The 19277-nt window shown below is 42.4% G+C and overlaps 1 protein-coding gene across 10 annotated transcripts in view; it reads left to right on the top strand.

The window, feature by feature from the left end:
- Positions 1 to 19277, top strand: part of LOC112572337 (calcium/calmodulin-dependent 3',5'-cyclic nucleotide phosphodiesterase 1A-like) — a 229742-nt gene that overhangs the window by 182743 nt on the left and 27722 nt on the right. For 9 of the 10 annotated variants that reach the window (XR_003100979.1, XR_003100977.1, XM_025252022.1 and 6 more), the window contains 4 exons: positions 4676 to 4741; positions 7134 to 7308; positions 9133 to 9246; positions 18934 to 18993. Coding sequence is in view for 8 of the 10 variants with exons in the window: in XM_025251996.1 (XP_025107781.1) it covers positions 4676 to 4741; positions 7134 to 7308; positions 9133 to 9246; positions 18934 to 18993 (415 nt within the window). In the remaining 2 variants the exon portion in view is untranslated. The remainder of the gene's footprint in view (positions 1 to 4675; positions 4742 to 7133; positions 7309 to 9132; positions 9247 to 18933; positions 18994 to 19277) is intronic. The other variant, XM_025251980.1, reaches the window with a different exon arrangement.

Genomic DNA, 19277 nt, shown 5'->3' with positions numbered 1-19277 from the left:
TCAAGGCCACAGTAATTTTTGGAACTCATCTACAAAACTTGAGAGTAAATGGAAGTGGGAGGTGGAAATGAAAGGGTGAGGGAGCCAGAGAGATATATTGCGACTGGGTGAACGACTGCAAACCTGATACATGCTGAAAGCTGTTCATCTCCAGGTCCGCTCTCTACCTCTGGGGAAGGATGAATTACTAATGGAGAAACTCCTGAGAGGCCTAACAGCTTCCCACATTTTCTTGTAAACCTCTCCTAGCTTGAGTGTGGCTCTGGATGTATGGTGTGTGAATGAATGGTGGATGTGAAAACTGCGTGCACGTGAGTGCGTGCTTCTGTTCCAAGCTCCGTGCGGGGGTCGGTCTTTTTGAAAGAAAAATGAAAATTTTGGTTCATTTAGAGCTTTTTTATGCGCATACATTACAAGGTACAACCCATTCTTTTCACATCTTCAACTGTGTATTCCTTCGATGGGTTTTGTATTCATAAACGAGACAAAGCCTTGTAACTAGACCACTTGAGCAACTGGTTTTGTGTTCTGCTTGTTTACTTCAGCAACTGGATATGTGTAAATGGTCCATCTTGAGAACTGGTTCTGTTTAACTAGCAAAGTTACCATCCCTGTCAAAAAAAAAGTGGTCCACCAGAAAAAAAATTCTGTGCCAAAGGGAAGATCTGAATCCCAAACCCTCGAACATCTGCGACCTTCGAAGAGACTTTGCTTGACTGCATAACAGCATTCTCTAGTTATGCTAATATCTTTATATATATTCGGTAAATAATATACAGTTCTGTTAGAATAGATAGGCATAAACATAGATTGAGAGTTTTGTTTATAGAAAAGCCATAGAATGCATCGCGTTTCATGCCTGAAACTCCTTCCAGTTGATCTGCTGCCGCAGCCGTTGCCGTGATGTGCTGCACGGCGTGGACCGCTTGTGACTGCCAGTCAGCTCCATACGCCAGGACTTCGCAGGTGCCAGACAGAACGACGGCTGCCAAACTCTGGAGTCCTCCGCCATAAGGCACAATTCCCTGCTGATCACGCCGGTGTCGAGACTTATTGTGATGGCGGTTGGATGGGGTTGTGTGTGGGGGAGAAATGGCGGGTCTGGCTGGCTGGAACCGTTCATCCGTGCTAGTCACTTCTTTTATTCTCGCGCTTCTCCTCAGTCAGGGAACCTGTCGGCCCGAGCGCGCGGTCCCCAGCCAAATTTGTCATTTAAATGTAGATACTGTGAGCCGCGGCGCAATCATGGAGCTCAGGCCGAGGGTAAAAGAGTAGCGACTCTGGGGTCAAACTGCATGCATACCAAGTAGACGTCACTGAGGGCCAGAGAGACGTCACCAGAGGGAGAGAGAGATGGAGGGGCTCGGGGGTTACCGTGGGGGAGGGGTGGACTGGATGAGACATTAATTCTGTTTCTGTGATTCTTTCTTTCTTTTGCTGTCCCTTGGATGTAGCGCCCTGCCTGCCTCGGGCGCAGTTCTGTGTCCCTGTGGTCTGTCTGGCTAGAATCGTTCGCGAGTATTGCCCTCCCGAACCATTGCAGACTGAATTCATCTCGCGGGAAAGAATGCTGAAGTGATGTACTAATCAACATTTGGCGTATCTGTTGACTAGTGCACTGCGTTGTTCCTCGCCATTTTTTTTTTCGTTGTGTTCTTTTTTCTTGTTAGTTGCTCTTCTCTGCATAGAGTTCCTGATGTCATACTTTTCTTCAGCTATGAAATCACTTGTCAGTAAGGATCGGGTCTTCTGGTTCAGATCTCCGCTCTGGTATGCTGTTATTTCTCTGTGTGTGGCATCTTTATTACAGGGCCAGCTGTTCCACTATGAAATGTACTTAGTCTATTGTGCCGGCGTAAAACATGAATTAAAAATATTCTTTTTCATTTGCCTTCTTCGACTGTTCCTGATGTCAACTTTAGTCCTTGTAATTTCTTTGAATTCTTACCTAAGCCGGATGATTTTTTTTTCATTTCTTGCCATTGCCCTCTTCGTCCCTTGTCCTATTTCGTTTGTTCTTGAAAGATGTAGTGGAGTTTAATTTATTTTTTCCTTATGGCTAGCTAAATCTTAGTATAGGGTATTGTGTCACTAAATCTGAATGATTACCCTCCACCTACTTCTTTGTCAATAAATTAACTCCTATAAATATCACTATGTGCATAAAGGTCAGCATCGTTAGGTCACGTTCAGATGTGCCTAATGAAGACATAGCCCACCACATAGCTCTACCATTGGCTAAGGCCTTTACAACGGACAAACTTGTCCATGTACAATCATGACGTCTGTGTTGTTGACCTGTTGTTCAGTGCACAGGAATGTTTGCAGACTTGTGCCTCAAGAACGGTAAGGGTGTATGTACCCAAATGTCGGAGAAATGGTATCTTACAAAGAGCATTATCAAATCAGTGTTACAAGCCATCAGCACTTTAGCTTTTGTGTCATTTTTCTTTCAATATCTTCTTTTACGTCGCCATATGGCTCACATTTTGCATCACTCGTTATCGTCGTCGCACTATACGGTCAGACGACATCAACATATTGACCAGTTCTTTGCCATGTATTTTCTGCATTTTATTACCGTCGAACCTGCTGCACCTCTAGCATCATTGTAACCCTGTTTGGCCTTGTATTCGCTTGTCCTGACCACCAAGACCAGTAGCAAACACCTCGTTCTCGGCAGACTTCAATCAGGCGATACCTATAAGATCACTTTCTCCTTCTTTTATGGAGAGGTGGGTGAGATTTGATGGTGGTAGTCGTAGTAGTGGGAAGGGTTCGTTCATGTTGTTCGCTTACATTGTGATCACACCAGTTTCGACGAAAGTGAAGTTTTTATCATCTGCCAGTTAATGAAGACAGCGCCACGTAGGTCTTCGACAGCGCATGCGCAGATCCCTCCTCTCACACCCACCCTGTTGACGTCACGGTAAGACCGTCCTGACTGCCCGCGGATTAGAAGACTTACGAAAGGTGATGCGCTCGGGAGCCGGGGCCAAGCAGCCTCCAATCGATGAGGGTCTGCTTGCGGAATGCCTGCTAACTGCTAACCTCTACTCTCTCTTCAAAAAACTCTCAGATAAACAGATTAAGAGAAGACAGTCATTCATGTGGTCGTGCCAAAGCTTGCGATGCCGTCCGCGTCCTGCCCTTTCGGATATGACCGCCATTTTGCAGCAACTGCCGTTACGATGCTCTGGACGTCGGGAGGGGGTTGTGGGGAAGGAGGAGGGGGCTGCTGCTAGGCAGGAGGAGACGACTCGTATATGATTGCCTCCATCAGAGTATTTGCAGATCCAAGAGGAATGAGGGCTGATCTCATTATAGCACTGGGCGTCCCGTCGGGCCCTCGGGGCTGTTAATCCTGCATCAAATCTGCTTCCAGTTTGTCTTTACTCTTTTGCTAGGATAAACCCAATTAGGCTGTGCCCGGCAGGCGTCAGCCTTTTAACCCTGCCGCGTAGTTTGGGGAAGAAAAATGTTTTGCTTTGGTTCATTGTATGAAGCTTTTAGTTAGCTTTCAGTTATTAGTGCAGATCTGACTGAATTAATGTGGTATCGTGGATGCGGAAAAGATACACCCGTCCTTCTGGGATTCTTGTTGTTATACCTGAAGGTACTTGTCACCACCTTGTTTTAGAGAAGTCGCATTAACGAGTGACTCTGCAAATGACACCCAGGACATGGTAACCTTGTCGCATGCTTGTCCACCTGTCTGGATATCTTTCCATACCATTATCTTTCGTTGACCTGTCCTTTGTCTGTCTGTCCTTCTCTCTGTCTTTTAGTCTGCATGATATATGATTTTATCGGTTGAGGTGTATTAATAACAAAGTTATTTGAAACTGCTGAAAATGATGGAAACAGAAAAGGTGTTCAATGTCTTATAACTTTTCCATAAACTCTAAACCTTATTTCTTCGAGTCTGTCTTTTCTCATTGTTCTCCATAGCCAGCTACTAAAACTGTAGCAAGTATTGTTACTATCATTAATACAATATTCTACGACTGTCATTTAACAACCACAATTACAGCTCCCATAACTACACCTACACTACTAGACAACGATGACAAACAACTCGAAGATTACGGTCACATGACCCTCCATGTTCTAAATATACTTTATGAGAATCTATTAAACATACATCATTATGATCTGCCAAAGAAAAAGAAGTCAGTGGACATCCGTACCCTGCACCCAGTGAACTAAATGCGAGTGATTTCTTCCATCTGGAAAATTCTAGACAGACTTGGTGGCTCTCTCGTCATTCTCGCGAGTGCCCTACTCTTTCACTCCATCTTTTTTCTACCTTTCACCGGCAAATCCCACCCCAAGAAACACAAGAATATTCTGCGCACGAAATGACTAGCCTAAAAATGGCAGAAGTCGAAGTGGTGGTCGGGGGAGGGAAGAGCGGCTTCCAGCCCACCACCATTAGCAGACGAGACCAGGAAATCCTCTCTCAAGTAATGCCATTGATTTCTGGCTCCAAACTTAGCGCAAAAATGTGAAAAATACTTTCGCTCGAGTTTATTTTTCTTCCTGCGTGGCTTTCTTATCTAAAGATAGCAGGGTGGCATGCAGATTTTTTTATCTACCAAATTAAGTGCATCAGATTGATGGAGATGTATATTGGTTTTTTTTAATTCGTTCTGCTTGATTTGTGATGTTGCAGTGGCCAACCCACCAGAGCGAGCCAAAGATGACAGCAGTGTTGGCGCCAGAAACGGACAGCTGTCGAGTGAGCACTGCTTTTCTCTCTCATACCTCCTTCCCTTGTCTCATAATAAATGACTTTTATTTGCATGTTCATTTCTTCCTCCCCATCTGTTCCTGTCTGTCGCTCTGACAGTTCCGTCTTTTTGTTTTTGTTGTCCTTGCAAGGAACTCTTTGTTTTGTTGTCTGGGACAAAAGCTTCTTTCTTCACACTTCACAGTATTTTTAATACTTTACTTGAAAGCTTCTACTATGATATTGTTTTCCTCTGGAGTGTTGCATGCTTTTCCTAAGCCGTGATCACCACTATGATGCCCCAACTCTAACGAACCCGTCTGCTATGCTTCGTGAAAATTATTTTCGACATTTGTTTTTATGTGTGTTATCTTTTCTACCCGATGTGTCTGCCTATCGATGTTAACGATACATAATACAGATACATTAGATTGAAATCCTTGTGTCCAGTTTTGCCGTTATTTGGCTTTATTGGAAATGTAACCGCATTCTGATTGGTTTTTATTCGTACAATGCAACCTCTGGTTTAATTGTTCCAGAACCTGTTAGCACAGAATTATTTTTGATTGACACATGTTTCAGTCATTTACATCTGGTGTAACTGAGTTATTTTCTCTACAGAATATTCACCTTTTAAATGTACTTTTATACGTTAATCTGTCAAATCTGAACCAAAAGCCTGTTGAATGTGTTTTATATTCACAAGATATATTTCATTGCATATTCCCATGATGCCTAAAAATCTTCAAAATAAAATTTATTATTTACGATCTTTGTAATACTGTGTTCATTCCTAATTGACTTAATCACGTTTTGACAGGTAGGCTGCTTACATGCAAATGTCAAATAAAACCAAAAAAGCCCTTCCTATTAGAAGGTTTTGTGGTCTTTAAATGCATTGACCCTTACAGTCAGGCGGTCGCCAGCATCTGCTCCAATTACCGTGGAGTGGAAGATAAAAACTCTCGCACTGACAAGACAGGGCATTTTCCAGAAGGCCGGATGAAGGTGAAAAATGAACGCTGAAGTGAACACACATCAAGATAAAGCCATTAGCAGCGGTAAATCAGCAGGCATGTTGTGAAAGCTCCAAGTTCCAAAGGTCATACAAGAAAGTGTCTGACGCACAGATTGTCCGATTGTTTTTGGCCCAGTGGATGCCTCATTGACTGTTCACATCAGGCCCAGACTGAAGCAGCTTGGGAACTCGGAGAGCTGTGGGGATAAAAAAAAATGTTGAGCTTAAGTCTTCATCCGATCGTTTTTAAAGGCATAGTTAGGCATATTTTTTTTCTAATGACTGAAGTGAAACTGAAAATGCTGTTTCCCCCAAATATGTTCAATTACAGAAAGAGGTCAAGCTTGTGACGTCACGATTGTACACAGGTCTAGCAACTCTTCCATGGGCTAAAGTTTAGACAACACAAACTTGTCAGTGTACCTTACTGGGGTCCCTATTGCTGACCTTTTTCTGTGGATGGTAGTGCTTGTACGAGCATGGATATTTCAAGAATGAGATGGAAATATTTAGTTTTGGGAAATACTATCTTTTGGTGACAGTCGTTAGCCAAAAAATGGACCCATTGGACGTTAAACACTAGTAAAGACGGTCATTATCTAATATTCCACAAGCTCATTCTCTCTATTTTTTTTTAAAACGTAAAAAAAGAAATTACGTCAGCTTAAAGTGACGTAGCCACCCCTCCTCCCCTCCAGAACTAAGGCCCGGGCTGACCAGCATGCAACACGCGTAGTGTCCACAGGATGACCTGTTGACGATGTTTAGGTATACAGCTGTAGCCTCCCTAGGACATGTTCTGTAAACTTCGTGATGGAGGTAGTCCTTGTCAAACTGGAGAGCTGAGCGTTTGATGGATGTGTATGGCAGCCGCAGTTTTCTTCTCGGTCGTTGTCTTCCGTTCTTCGCGTCATGGTTGCCAGATATGATGGTCGGAAACAATGGATTGGTCCTTCACCAAATCGGCTTCATCCTTCTGCCTAGACACTTCAAACCCACCATCAACAAAGCCAAGACCAGCGCTGACGTAGACATCGACCATGACCTTTTGTGAACCTTGTCTGAAGTGAAATGAAGTGCCTGTCAAACACACCCCTCACCCTGAATTCTCTTTGACTTAGAGAGAATGCAAAAGCGTTGCAGAGGTCTTCAAGGAGATAGCTGGTGAGGAATTTGCCGGACTGACTGACGTAGACATCCTCACTGGAAATATCAAGGTGCTTATGCCAACAGACCAGATGTTCTAGGGAGTCAAATGAAGAAGACCGTTGTTGTTGCTGTGTTGCTGATGTCTTGAATTTGTGTTGAATTCGTCGTCTCTCACAGGGTACGTTAAGCTGAAGAGATGATGCTGTACGGTTGATGTATGCCTGTGATGTACAGGGACGGGGTCGCTCACGGTCTTACGACGGACGAACTCCCGGAAGACGGGCAGCAGCAGCAGTCGGGCCTCCAGCATCAGCATGGACAGCGTCGACTCCTACGCCTCCGTGGACCTGGGCATCGACAAAATGCCGCCCATCGAAACAGCAGAGGCAGCGCACGTGTGCTCCATCAGGTATGCAGAAAGTCTGTGTGTACAGTAGATGTGCTAGTGAGAGACACAGAGAAAAAGAAAAAGCAAGTGAACGAAGACAGTAGGGAGGGGAAACTTTCATTTATTCAAGTATTTTTCGCTTAAATGATCTCAGTCCACAAACTAAATGTTCTGCTGGGCATAATGAGAGGATTTACAAACAAGAGGATGATATATTTGCAGGAAAGAGACTCAAAGAAGCTGATAGTACTGAGTACTTGTGTTCTCTCTTTGTCTGTCTTCTGTTTTTGTCTCTCAGTATTTGTCTCTCTCTCTCTCTTCTCTCTTTGTCTCTCTCTAGTTTGGTTCTGTCTTTGACTTTCTCTCTATTGCTGTGTGTCTCCCTCCGTCTCTCTTTTTCTGTCTCTATGTTTCTCTCAAACCTTCTCACCCTCCCCTACCGCTGTCCTCTCTGTATCTCTTACTTACATTCACAAATATGACTGCTGGCAACATGGATTGAAACATACAGTGATCACAGCTATCTTCAAGAAACTGGAAGCATATTTTTATAATGAGTAGACAACATTTCCAAGGAAACTTCACTTTATCAAGACATTTCGTAAAACTTTATGAGGATTTTATGACACAGCCAAAAGAACTTTTAGTTGTTGACTGGAATTGAGCCGAGCCCTATCCATGAAAATGCCCAGTGGCAAGAACTCGAGAACATTAAGACAGCAAAATCCATTCGTTTGTTTCTTGAAGATCCATTAACACTTTGCACTTCGTTGTACAACAACAATTTCTTGAGGTCGATTCTCTTGTGGACTTCGGACTTTTTTGCGACTCTTCAAGCGAGCTCGCACACCGAGGGTCTGGAAATGGATTCACGGTGCCAGGTCTTTGCAGCAGCTCTCGTCTGTTGTTTGTCTTGGGATGCCGAGCGATGAGGGCGATGAAGTACAACCTCAAGTGACGAAAGACGAGGAAGTAGATCGATACACTAAGCTACATCTAATTTACTGTATCGCGTCTTCCGTATCGCTTGTGTTTAGTTTCCCAGGAACAAGAACCGGTTGGATTGGAGGGGTGAGGCATTTATTAATGCTGGAGAAAGAAACAGAAAGAAAAAGGCACACAGATTGGAGGAACTGAATACCGAGGCTCGCTCAGTAATATGTGCACGGGCTTTGTTTAGGGAAGATCTTATCATGCGCAAGGAATGAACAGGGGGATCGATCTCCCCAAGACTATTGATATTTAAATGTTGAATCAAACACTTTGCCATGGTGTTGCTTGTCACACGGTACCCGACATGCTTCGTCAATACTCGTTTAACACCGCATAGAAAGACTGCCATTGCTGGATGTGGATAATTATGTGCTACTAATGTAGCTACCAAACAATATTCGGGCCGATAGACGAAATAAAGTGTGGCAAGAAGGACTAGTATTTAAAAAATGTTATGTTGTTTAAACTGAATACGATAGTACATCAGTGAAATCAAGCTAATTAACATCTGCATTATTCGCACCCACTTATTTATTTATTTATGTCATCAGTTATTTTTGAATTGTGTCTTGCTACCTGTAGTTGAGGGAATCAAGCAGGTAAACGAAGACTCACCTCCATGTTTCACACACTTTCATATTTTAACACGAGTGTACACTTCAGATTCAAAATAAAAAAAACTACTTTATGGCTCATCATCATCGTCGTCATCATCGTCATCATCATCATCGTCATCAACATCGTCATCATCGTTTATTATTCATTATCATTGGCAAATAAAGCTGATGGCTTGATCTGCAATTCCTCAAGCAGGACTGGACGCCATGTTGAAGATTTGTGTTGTTTTTGCAGATTACGGATGATTGCACGACGGATAGAGAAGGAGGAGATACCCAAAGACGACCTCAAGAGGAATCTAGAATATGCAGCGTCCGTGTTAGAAAACGTTTACATAGATGAGACAAGGTAGGTAACAGGCTGTATGCTGTGGTGACCACCATTAGTGTCAAACTATTGCATCTGAAAGGCATTGAATACAGCTTTATTAAAAACCTTTTGAATGTTACAAGTTACTTTGACAGATTCTTCATTATGGAGAAGATGTTAATGGTTTATGATTGTGTTAGAAGTATGTGTTTGTGCGCTTAAAACTCTCCTTAAAATAAAAATATTCTTATCAAAAATATTCTTTTCTGACCGCCCTGCTCTATATCTGACATTACTCCTTCTATCTGTATACCGTGTCTTGTCTATGTTTCTTCTCTTTGTCCGATTGATCTATAGTTTTGCTCTGAGGTCTTGTTTTGTTAAGCTTCTCGTGGTTTTTTTGTTATTGTTCAGTTTTTATTGATTATTTTCGATATAGGCGGTCTGAGAGAAACAACTTTATTGACATAATGTTATTTCAGAAAGAATTCTATTATTTTTGTTGTTGTTTAGAGATATAGTCTGATATGTTGTTCTTGCTGTTATATGAACAGGCTAACAGGGTCATGACACATTCGACATTACTCATCAAGTCAGCTATAAATAGACATTTTCTATCTCAAATTTTCAGGTTTTCTTTGTATTGCTTTAGATTCCTTCCCATTAGTATACAAATGTGTGTCATGTTTACGAAAAGCTTTATATTAGCAAAGATTGATGCTTCACCAACCCGAGTAATGGAAATTGTATTTTTATTATTTTATTTTGTATTTGCCTCGTGTCATATTTGTCCTGCTGAATTCTATTTTTGAACATTGTTGATTGTTTTGCAGTGACCGGATTTTTTTAATCTTAAGTTCGCAGAACATAAGCCAACACGAGCAACAACCAAGTGTATTTTACAGACTTATGAAGACCTTTGTTATTTTCATTTACCTGATTTACAATTTAACGTAGAGTGTCTTTATTATTACGAGTGACTTTATTATATTGTAAACACTTTTCTCCCTCCTTAAAAGTATTCCATCTGACATTTCTACATTCTCCTTAATATAATCAGTTTTTATTGGTTTGTTTCTTTCTGATTCCACATTTCTTGTAAAACTTTTTTGTTCAGCGTGTAATAAAACTAATGTGCCCATTTTTAATAATGCAGAAAATCTTAGATTCTAAGGTTACTGTCCTAAAGACAATGCCAATTTTACTTTAGACACTTGATTGGCATCACATATGCATGGCGGCATGTTAGTGCCTGTCTGTCTGTATTTTCTCCTCTCATTCTGTACTCCAGATTTTTTCTTCTGCTGTGGTAAGCTATTTTTTTCTGTCACTGGACTTCTTACTGCCTCCGACTTGGTTAAAGTTCTTGTTTTTACATTTCCGTCTCTTTTACATTTTATCTCAAGTTTTTTTTCTGTTCTGTGTTTGTTCGCCCATTGACCTTTTGTATTGACCTTTTCATCTTAATTACGTTCTTTAGCGACAGAAGCTACCAGTTCTCTAATCATAAACGGTTATCTCACCCTCTGGACACTGATCTCGTTGTGTTCTCTCGTTGTGAGTTGTTACTTATCTCCCTTTCGTCTTCAGCCTGGACGTACACACGTAGGGCAGTCATCCCATCCACAGGTTAAGCCCTGGACAGCGGGTATGCCACGACAGACGGCTGACTGATGTTTGTCACTTGTCACAAGTTTCTTTTTTTGACATGTGAATCACAGATGCAAATATTTTTTGTGTTGAAAGTAAAGGTAGTCCGTCCGTGTTTGTTATCGTTTACGATTTGACAAAATCTTTACATTGGTGTTATTTATTTAATATTTATTTATGCGGCAACATTTTCTAAGAATGATTTAATCTTATTTGAAAACAAACGCTTTTCAGTCATATACCATTGGCTAGCAGATACCTGGCATCGTTCGCAGGTCTGGCAGCACACTTCAGTATCGTCTCACTGCTGAGTCTCATTTTCAATGCGTTTCATCTTTTTGACCCACCCAACCCCAGACCCTCCGGGCAACATTCGAATACCCCCTTGCCCCTTCAAGTCGTCATGAGGGCCGTGGACCACGGGATAAAATTCAGTCTGTCTACGTGTCACTCCCTGATTGGTTTCTGCTCGGCCCCGCATGATCGGTTTGACGTGCAGTCAAATTGCGGGTAGGTCAGCGGACCAGCTCCAGCGGGCGGCAAGAGTCGCTGATGTCATGTTTGGCTTAAAATTGATGCCTGGCCCTCCGGTTCCATTTGGATATTGCCCTGCCTGCTGCCGTTTTTCCCCCCGAATCAATCCGGGGCCCGTTTCCGCCGTGTCGCCCTCGCCGACTCTTTAGGCGGTTTAGCCCTCTGCCAGATCCCTTTTTCTAATTCCTCCATCGACGGCTCGAAAGAATGTCGGATGCTTTGTGTCTCTCTGTAGTCCTGGAGGTCGAGCTCCTCATTTCCGCTATGTGAGCATTCTCGGGGAAAAAAAAAATCCTTGCAAATTACAGAAACCGTGCAAATTACAGAATCCGTGCAAATTATAGAGTGGAAGTGTGCAAGAGTTAAGGTGTGTTCTTGGCTGCTCATTATCATGATGAAACATTATTTCTTCTTTGATTTTTGTTGAAAGTAAATGTAATCTCGCGACACAAAGGTGCTTTTTTTTTATCAAATCAATTGTTGTGAAACAACCGCGTAAACAGTTACAAACAAATTTTAATAGAACATAGCTAAACAGCGGTTTTCCGTCCAATACATAAAAAGTAGTTTATCTCCCTTTTCTTTCTCTCCTATTACATAATATCAGCTTTTTCTTCTCTGTTACTGTTACGTAATATGTGAGCACGTAGGGTGTGTCCATGTGTGTGTTCGAGAAAAGCGAGATATTTGTAGACAGGTTTAATGTCTGTGTTTGCATCAGTATCCATGTGAAAGCCAGACAAGTTATAACCTCCAGGGTAGGTCGGGTGATCTCCACCTCCTTCGCAATCGGTCCGCCATTGGCGCTGACTACACTTCCGGTTGCCCCCGACAAAGAGCGGCGATCGGAGTGCGGCCACCGGTTCGGGTGCCAGGGGAGGAGGAGGCTAAGGATGCTGCCTTGTGTTACAGCACGTTCCTCAGGTTGAGTTTCACACACACGGCGCCTCGCCACCTGACATGACTGATGGCGAAACCTCCTTTAGTCCCGGCGATGGCTTTATCTGGGAGAGTGGGCGTGCTGCAGGGGGAGTAGTTTAAAACGCGTGAAGCATTTCAGATGCACGTGATAATACAGCTTTTTAACATGTAGAGACAACAATCTTTGAATCATACTTGCTGAAACAGAAAAAATCCCTTTTAGTAGCTAGAGATGTAGGGAATTATAGGAATGGTACTTAATGTTACTTAACGAAACACTAATAATACTTTAAATAACCCCTAGCTCATCTTCAAGAACAGGTTAAAAGTGTAATATATGTTTGATATTTTGATTCATAAACAGAGAAAATAGTGAACTAGCTGGCTAAAAAACTGATACCAGCAAATGTCATTTTAACAATGACTTAGATAATTATGTTAAACGGGAACAACATAAGATGTGATCGGAAACTATACATATAAAATATGAAAAAAAGGAGCATTGAAGCACTTGGGAATCTAAATTGATTTGGAAAATAATTAATTTTCTCAATGCCACAAAACCGAGCTGTGCTTCCTCTCTTATAGTCCTCCACCCCCACACGCACTTTGCGCAAAACACTTCAACTTTGTGTAAAACAGACATTTGTGAGTATTACTGCATGGCAGTCCTGGTACCTTGTCTACAATGACAGGGAACCGTGGCACCAAGAACTAGATGCACTATTTGTTTACTTGATGTAAACTGTTCCTGTAAGTGATCAACTACCGTACAAACTTAAGATTTGTTTATCCATCCGGAGCCGCTCTCAGCCACCCCACTCTGGAAAGAACCTGAGTTTCTGCAATAGTTGCTCCATTCAAGGGAGAACACTCTAATTGTGTGTGCTAATTACCTCAAATCCATTACCCCATCAGAGTAATAGGCCTACTCGGTATTACCAGCTGTTTTATATTTAGCATTTTCCTTTCCTACACAAAGGCAGTCAACCTGTCAGAGTTTTGCTAAATTGATGGGAGTCAAGAAATAGATAATTAGGCGGAAAAGCATGGAAAATTCAAACAAATGATGTAAAAACATTTTTTTTAATTTAAAGCTGTCGCCTGGAAAACATTTTTTCAGTTTTTATAGGTGTAGACCGATGAGGAGACAGGCAGACATGCGTGCTCGTGCAAACACTGAAGCGTGCAATCTGTTAAAAAGACGCAGTCATTGCTGACCGGCTTGATGACCCTGTATTGACCTCTTCATCTTCATTCCATCCCCTAGTTCCGTTTCCTGTCTGAAGTCTTCAAAAAAACACTTTTTTTTCTTGGCCTGGACCTCTTCGTTTCATCTTGTTGACCTCTTGTCAACCTGTGTCCAACCATCTAAGCACCATCTCGCTACTTTGGATGAACCAAAGCAAAATCCTTCTTCTCCTCCCTCCTAGAAACAGTTTGATTAACTGCTCTGGATGACCGGAGGTTTTACTCCTTTTGTGCTAACATTGTCTCACCCCTCTTCCTTTTATTTTTGCATCCCGTCTCTCCTTCCACAAATGATCCCTTCACTTTTTTACTTTAACCTTGACCTGAGTTCTAGAAAGCTCTTGGTGAAGTGAGTTGCTTGTGTAACAGGGTAGCCGCTGTTGTCATTTTGTTGATTAAGTTAAGAAGTTGATCCCCTCTTGCCCGCGCGATATCAGACAGCAGTGTCGGATGCTGTCTGGTCACGTGAAAGGCTCCTGGCGTGTTTGCGGTGAGCAGATCTTTTGGGGTCAACAAAGTTGAGCGTGGTCTCTCCTTTCCTGCTAATGGGGATGTTATGGAGTCTTCTCTTCGTCCTTTTTGCTCTGTCCTTCCCAGTCTTTCCCCCCGCCTTCTATTTCCCTTTTCAGCTCTTCCCCACCCCTGCCTCAGCCTCGTCATCCTATCACTCTTTCTGTCCATGGTAATCTATTTTTTGCCTCTCTTCGTTTTTTTTTCTTCATCATCGGTTATCATCAATCAACATTCTTTCTTATACTTCTATCTCCTCCCTTCTGTGCTCTGTATTGCGTGGGTGGACGTGAACCAAGTGCACGTAGCTAGTGGTGCAATTAAATCTTCAGACATTACTGGAGGAATTATGTGTAAACTATCTATAATACACTTTTCTGTGATTAATGTGTGTAAACAAGGGAAATAGCATGTCCAGCTTACCAAGATCGTAGCATCAACCAAAGAAGACTTTCAGAAGGTGCCCATTTTTTGTTATTATCAAGGTATTTTCAACTAGGAAACCCAATCCAGAAGATCCTCATGGCTCGATGTTTCGAAGGTCGCCATCTTGCTTGCCGACAGGAGGCAATTGGGTAACTATGGGGCTGAAAACTACTCACCTCAGCAGGATGTTCCGCTAGTGCTGCCAGCGACAGGCGTCAAAGACGACAGATAGTGCCGGCCTCTGTGCTGTAGTGGCAGCCGGAAATTGCTGGAGTGGCCATCAGATTGACACAGCAATTCTTGCCCTGCCGCCCACCTTGAGCCTTAGTCAGCTTCGTGTGTTGTTATTTGAACATTCTGCTCGCCTACTTTCCAAACTCGTGGAGCCGCTACGACGGGGCGTGTGTGTGTGTGGGAGACGCCACGTAATTGTCTGCACAAGCATGGACTTCCGGGTCACGTGACTGGCGAAGGAACAGTTACATCCGACTGCCAACAGTTAACAATGTTTCCATTTCCATGTCTGTATTAGTTCTAGATTTCTGTATTTCTTTCCGTTGAAGAGATTGGATCAGTTTTTTTCCCTTAATGTATTTTGGCTGAAATTGGTCATTTTAAGAGGAGGGCTTGTTTATTGGACACAGTGCTTCCTAAGTCTGAGGTAAATACTCTGCTTTTGGGTTACATGCCTTGAGACATTACTAAAGTGCACAACTGATAGTGGGCGCAGCTGTGCAGATTCAGTCACATGACTTTACAAGACCTAGGCCCAAAAAAATATAAACCAAAAAACAAACAAACAAAAAACAAAACAAAACAAAAAGGAAAAAAACGCACAAAACAACAACAACAACAACAACAACAACAACAACAAATGACTCAGCTATCTCTCAGCTGGTTCGTGAAAGGCAGTTCATTAACAGAACACAACTCTGCCCCACTTCCCTCTGATAACCTGCTCATCCCTACTTTTCTCTGACTGATCTGCTCAGCTCCATTTTTTCTGTTCAATAGGATCGTGCCTAATGCCTCTGTTTAAGCAGCTAACTTCCAGAACAATTAAGTTTTCAGCAATGTTGTAAGTGTATTGCACAATCTCAGGTGCGACTGCTCTTGATAGGTCATCAGTCACGAAGGACCTAAAGCATACCACGAAATGATCCGTAACAGCAAAAATAAACTGTCCTGTCGCAATCGCATCCAAAATAAATCTTTTAGAAGGAAAAACTTATCAAACGAATTAAATTTATCGTTGTAAGATAGTGCAACTTTTTTTATGCACTTTGTATTATCACCAAAATACTAACTCCTAAAATAGCACCAGTCGATAGCAAATATCACGTGACTACAATAGCATGCCACGTCATCTGCGCAACACAAACATCATCATACACAGTTGCTATCCCAGAATTCCTGGTGAGAAGTTGTATGTGCCCTACGCAGATGCCATCTCTCCCCGCTCATATTTCTTCTGCAGTTTCTTGACAATTTGTGAACCACATTAACTTATGTTTATTAGCAAAGTAAGTCTGGACAGCTTGGAATCTCAAAGTCTGGAGCTGATGTAAGCTCCGAGAATGAATAAGTTTTTCAACAAAGCTATAGGATGAGCAGGACAGACTGAATGAATGTTGTCACAAAGCGCTCTGTGAAAAAGAGAAATACAAACATGGTGGATCACGGATCATCAATCACGAGACTAGACCTCATGAATTTCATTAGGCGAGTCATCACTGCAAAGCATCTACAGCATGGCAAAGATATTTTTTATCAACTTTGAAAAGGCTTTTGATGGAGTATGGTATGAGAGACTATGGTATGTGCTATGGACATTCAACGGGGAAGAAGATCTTGTGCTCACCATCAAGGAGGGAAAGATCAGCACAGACACAATGAATATCATGGTAAACACCAATGCGCTTATTCAGGATTATGGAGGAGGTGTAGGCCTTCAAAGACATGGTGTGACTATTTGAAAGGACTGCGGACGTGCGTCTCAGGACTACGGCAGCAACAGCGGCGATGACAGGCTCAACAAGATTTGTAACAGCAGCAGAGTCAGCTTCCGAACCAATTTTCGGCTTTACAAATCTTTTGTCATACCCATCATGTTGTACGGTTACGAGACAAAGACTCTGCTAACGGAACCGATTGTTCGAAAGGAAGTGCTTCATGAGGCTCATCCGGATCTGCTATAAGTAGCAAACTATGAATGACATCCGCAGCTTAGTAACCTTGTCTGGGGGGTCCCTAGGGGCCTCTGCTCGCTACTGTCGCACAAATACACGCTCACACGTAACCACACATGACACACACTCGTATCCACACACTACACAGACTCATCCATGGCTCCACAAAGATTTTTCCCTGCACCCGTTGAGGCAAACCCTTTCTACAGTAAAAAAACTACTTCGGTGAAGCAAAGCAAAAGTGAATAAGACCAACTTTATTGGCCCTATATCTCTGGGTCATAGGTAAGTTAATTAGGCGATTTTCTTCACTACTTTGGTTTCATTCCAGAGGTGGGCAGAAACCTCCCACTGGAAGAGAGGGCTGCTTAGTTTGCCTGTCCTCCTCTTTCAGCTGCAGCGTTGCCTAAGATTTTCTCTTCATTTGGACCGCTTTCTGTCGGCTAATTGCATTTCTGGTCCCTATCCTCTCTGGAATCCTCTGAGTTTCCCCGCCTACACGTTTGTCCCCTTTCTTCCCCGGTGCCCCTCACCGACCTGCTTCACAATGAATAAAAACATCATGCTTTTCGTTTCTTCTCTGCTGCTGGAGAGAATGTTGTGGTATTGGGTGTGAATGGCAGTTTTCCACTCTCTTCTACAGTAAATATTTTATTTTGAAGCATCGGGGACAAAATAATTTTCTTTCTATTGCCACGAAAATATTAAAATGTCGACCTTATCAGGGGAATGGCATATTGTGTGCATATTGTGGGGCCTAATGACAAATACAAAGCATCATGCAACCATAATGATACAATGACTTGCTCTGCTTGGCTTTCGCTGCCTGTTGGCAATAGTTGGCATTAAATAAATCAGCATTCACAAGCTGTTTGCAGTAGTTTACTCTCACATGCACAGCATCTGAAGCTTTTTTCCTAAAAATGAAAGTTATTAATCTTTATGAAACCGACAAAGTATTACATATGTTTTTTTATAATTCTTTATTCGGTTCTTTTCTTCTAAAAAGTGATGGGTAGTATTTTTTCCTCAGTTTTACTTCTTGATCAGTAATTTTATTTTTGTCATCTACCACACCTGGATTGTTCTTTGTCTGTATGCACCCAATGAGCTACAAAAAAAGGGGGGGGGAGAGGCTTCTATTGATGAGATCCGTTCAATGACTGAACCTGTGGTGTGGAAAGTAGCACTTGCAGCCTGGATTACTTTTTTCAAATGAGCTGGAAGCAGCTTCTGTCTACATATCTTTCATCTCGTATGGTATTTTCTTTTTTGTTGCGTGCGTCCGTGTATGTTTGTGTCTTTTTTCTGTGAAGCGCAGTGAGCCTCCCATAGGACCGGGATGTGGCGCTGTACAAGTTCACATTATTGTTATTATTATATCTCGCCATTTTTTTACTTTTTAGTGCTTTTCTCTCTCGTTCGCTTTTCTGTTGGTTTTTTTTTTTGTTTGTTTTGTTTTTGTTATGTACCTTGTCTATAATCGTTTTGGTATGTGATGATGTTCGTTCTTTGGGTCATCACCTCAGTGTGTGATCATGACTCCTGTTCATCATCTAAGTATGTGACCATTATCCTTATCCTTATCCTTATTTATATGCAAGCACACAAGCACACACGCACAGGTTAACACACATGTTGAAGCACTGGATCTGACATCGCACGCATTCTACAGGTTAGGGACACTCCTGGCGCAGGTGAGGAGCAGGAGTACAGTTCACCTTTGTATTGCTCTGATACAATTGGGAAAAAAGAATTTTGAAAACTACATTTTAATCTTTCGTGAGCGTAATTTGCAATGGAGATGATGGGTCTTTCTTGTATAGTTTGTTGTCTTCATGCACAGCCCTCTGACACCAAGTGTGTCTCTGTCAACATCAACTTTTCTCTTGCTTACAGTCGTCACGCATGTTGGATTCAACGTGTCACGCGTGGCTGCACCAACTGCTTACTTCTGCAGTTCAAGCCATGCAGACAAATCCAGCTCTTACGCCAACCCAACATTAGCTGGGAAAGAAAGCGAGGGTTGGCTTAAGAGAACAGAGTCTTGACATGTTTTATACTGGACATTTTTTAGTTGATGACTTGTTTTTATGTGTTATGTAAGTGTGTATGTATTACGTACGTACGTATGTTTTGAATTCTTCAAGCCTGCAGTCGTATTAGTCCCAAACTGTAGCGTCATCCAACGACCACCTGTAAGCATGTATGCCTACTCTGCTGTTCTTTGTCCTCTCTGATGTAGCTCCCCCGCCACCAAGCAGAAAGCTCCCAGTGCTGACAGGTATCCCTCGTCCCTCACCAGGTGCGTTGTTTAAACGCCCTCAGCCCTGCATCTTTGCCTGCCGCCAACCTGCACTCCTTGTCTGATAGAGACAGCTCTTCCACTGTCCGCCAGTTTGAAATTTTATTATTTTGCTACTAACCAAACTAGTCTTGTCCAGCCACCCTCTTTGCACTGCTCATAACATTAAAGAGTTTTTTTCAGAGGAGATATAGGGTAGAAGGGAGGCAATTTTTTCATGCACGTGAGTAAAATTCAATGACATCAGGGTTCCTCTTTTTTTTTTGGCAGTTTATCGTGCGCCA

The sequence above is a fragment of the Pomacea canaliculata genome, linkage group LG1, assembly GCF_003073045.1.
Source record: "Pomacea canaliculata isolate SZHN2017 linkage group LG1, ASM307304v1, whole genome shotgun sequence".
In the NCBI taxonomy this organism is placed as follows: domain Eukaryota; kingdom Metazoa; phylum Mollusca; class Gastropoda; order Architaenioglossa; family Ampullariidae; genus Pomacea; species Pomacea canaliculata.
The sequence above is the reverse complement of the archived record's forward strand: the minus strand, read 5'-3'. Positions and strand labels throughout refer to the sequence as shown.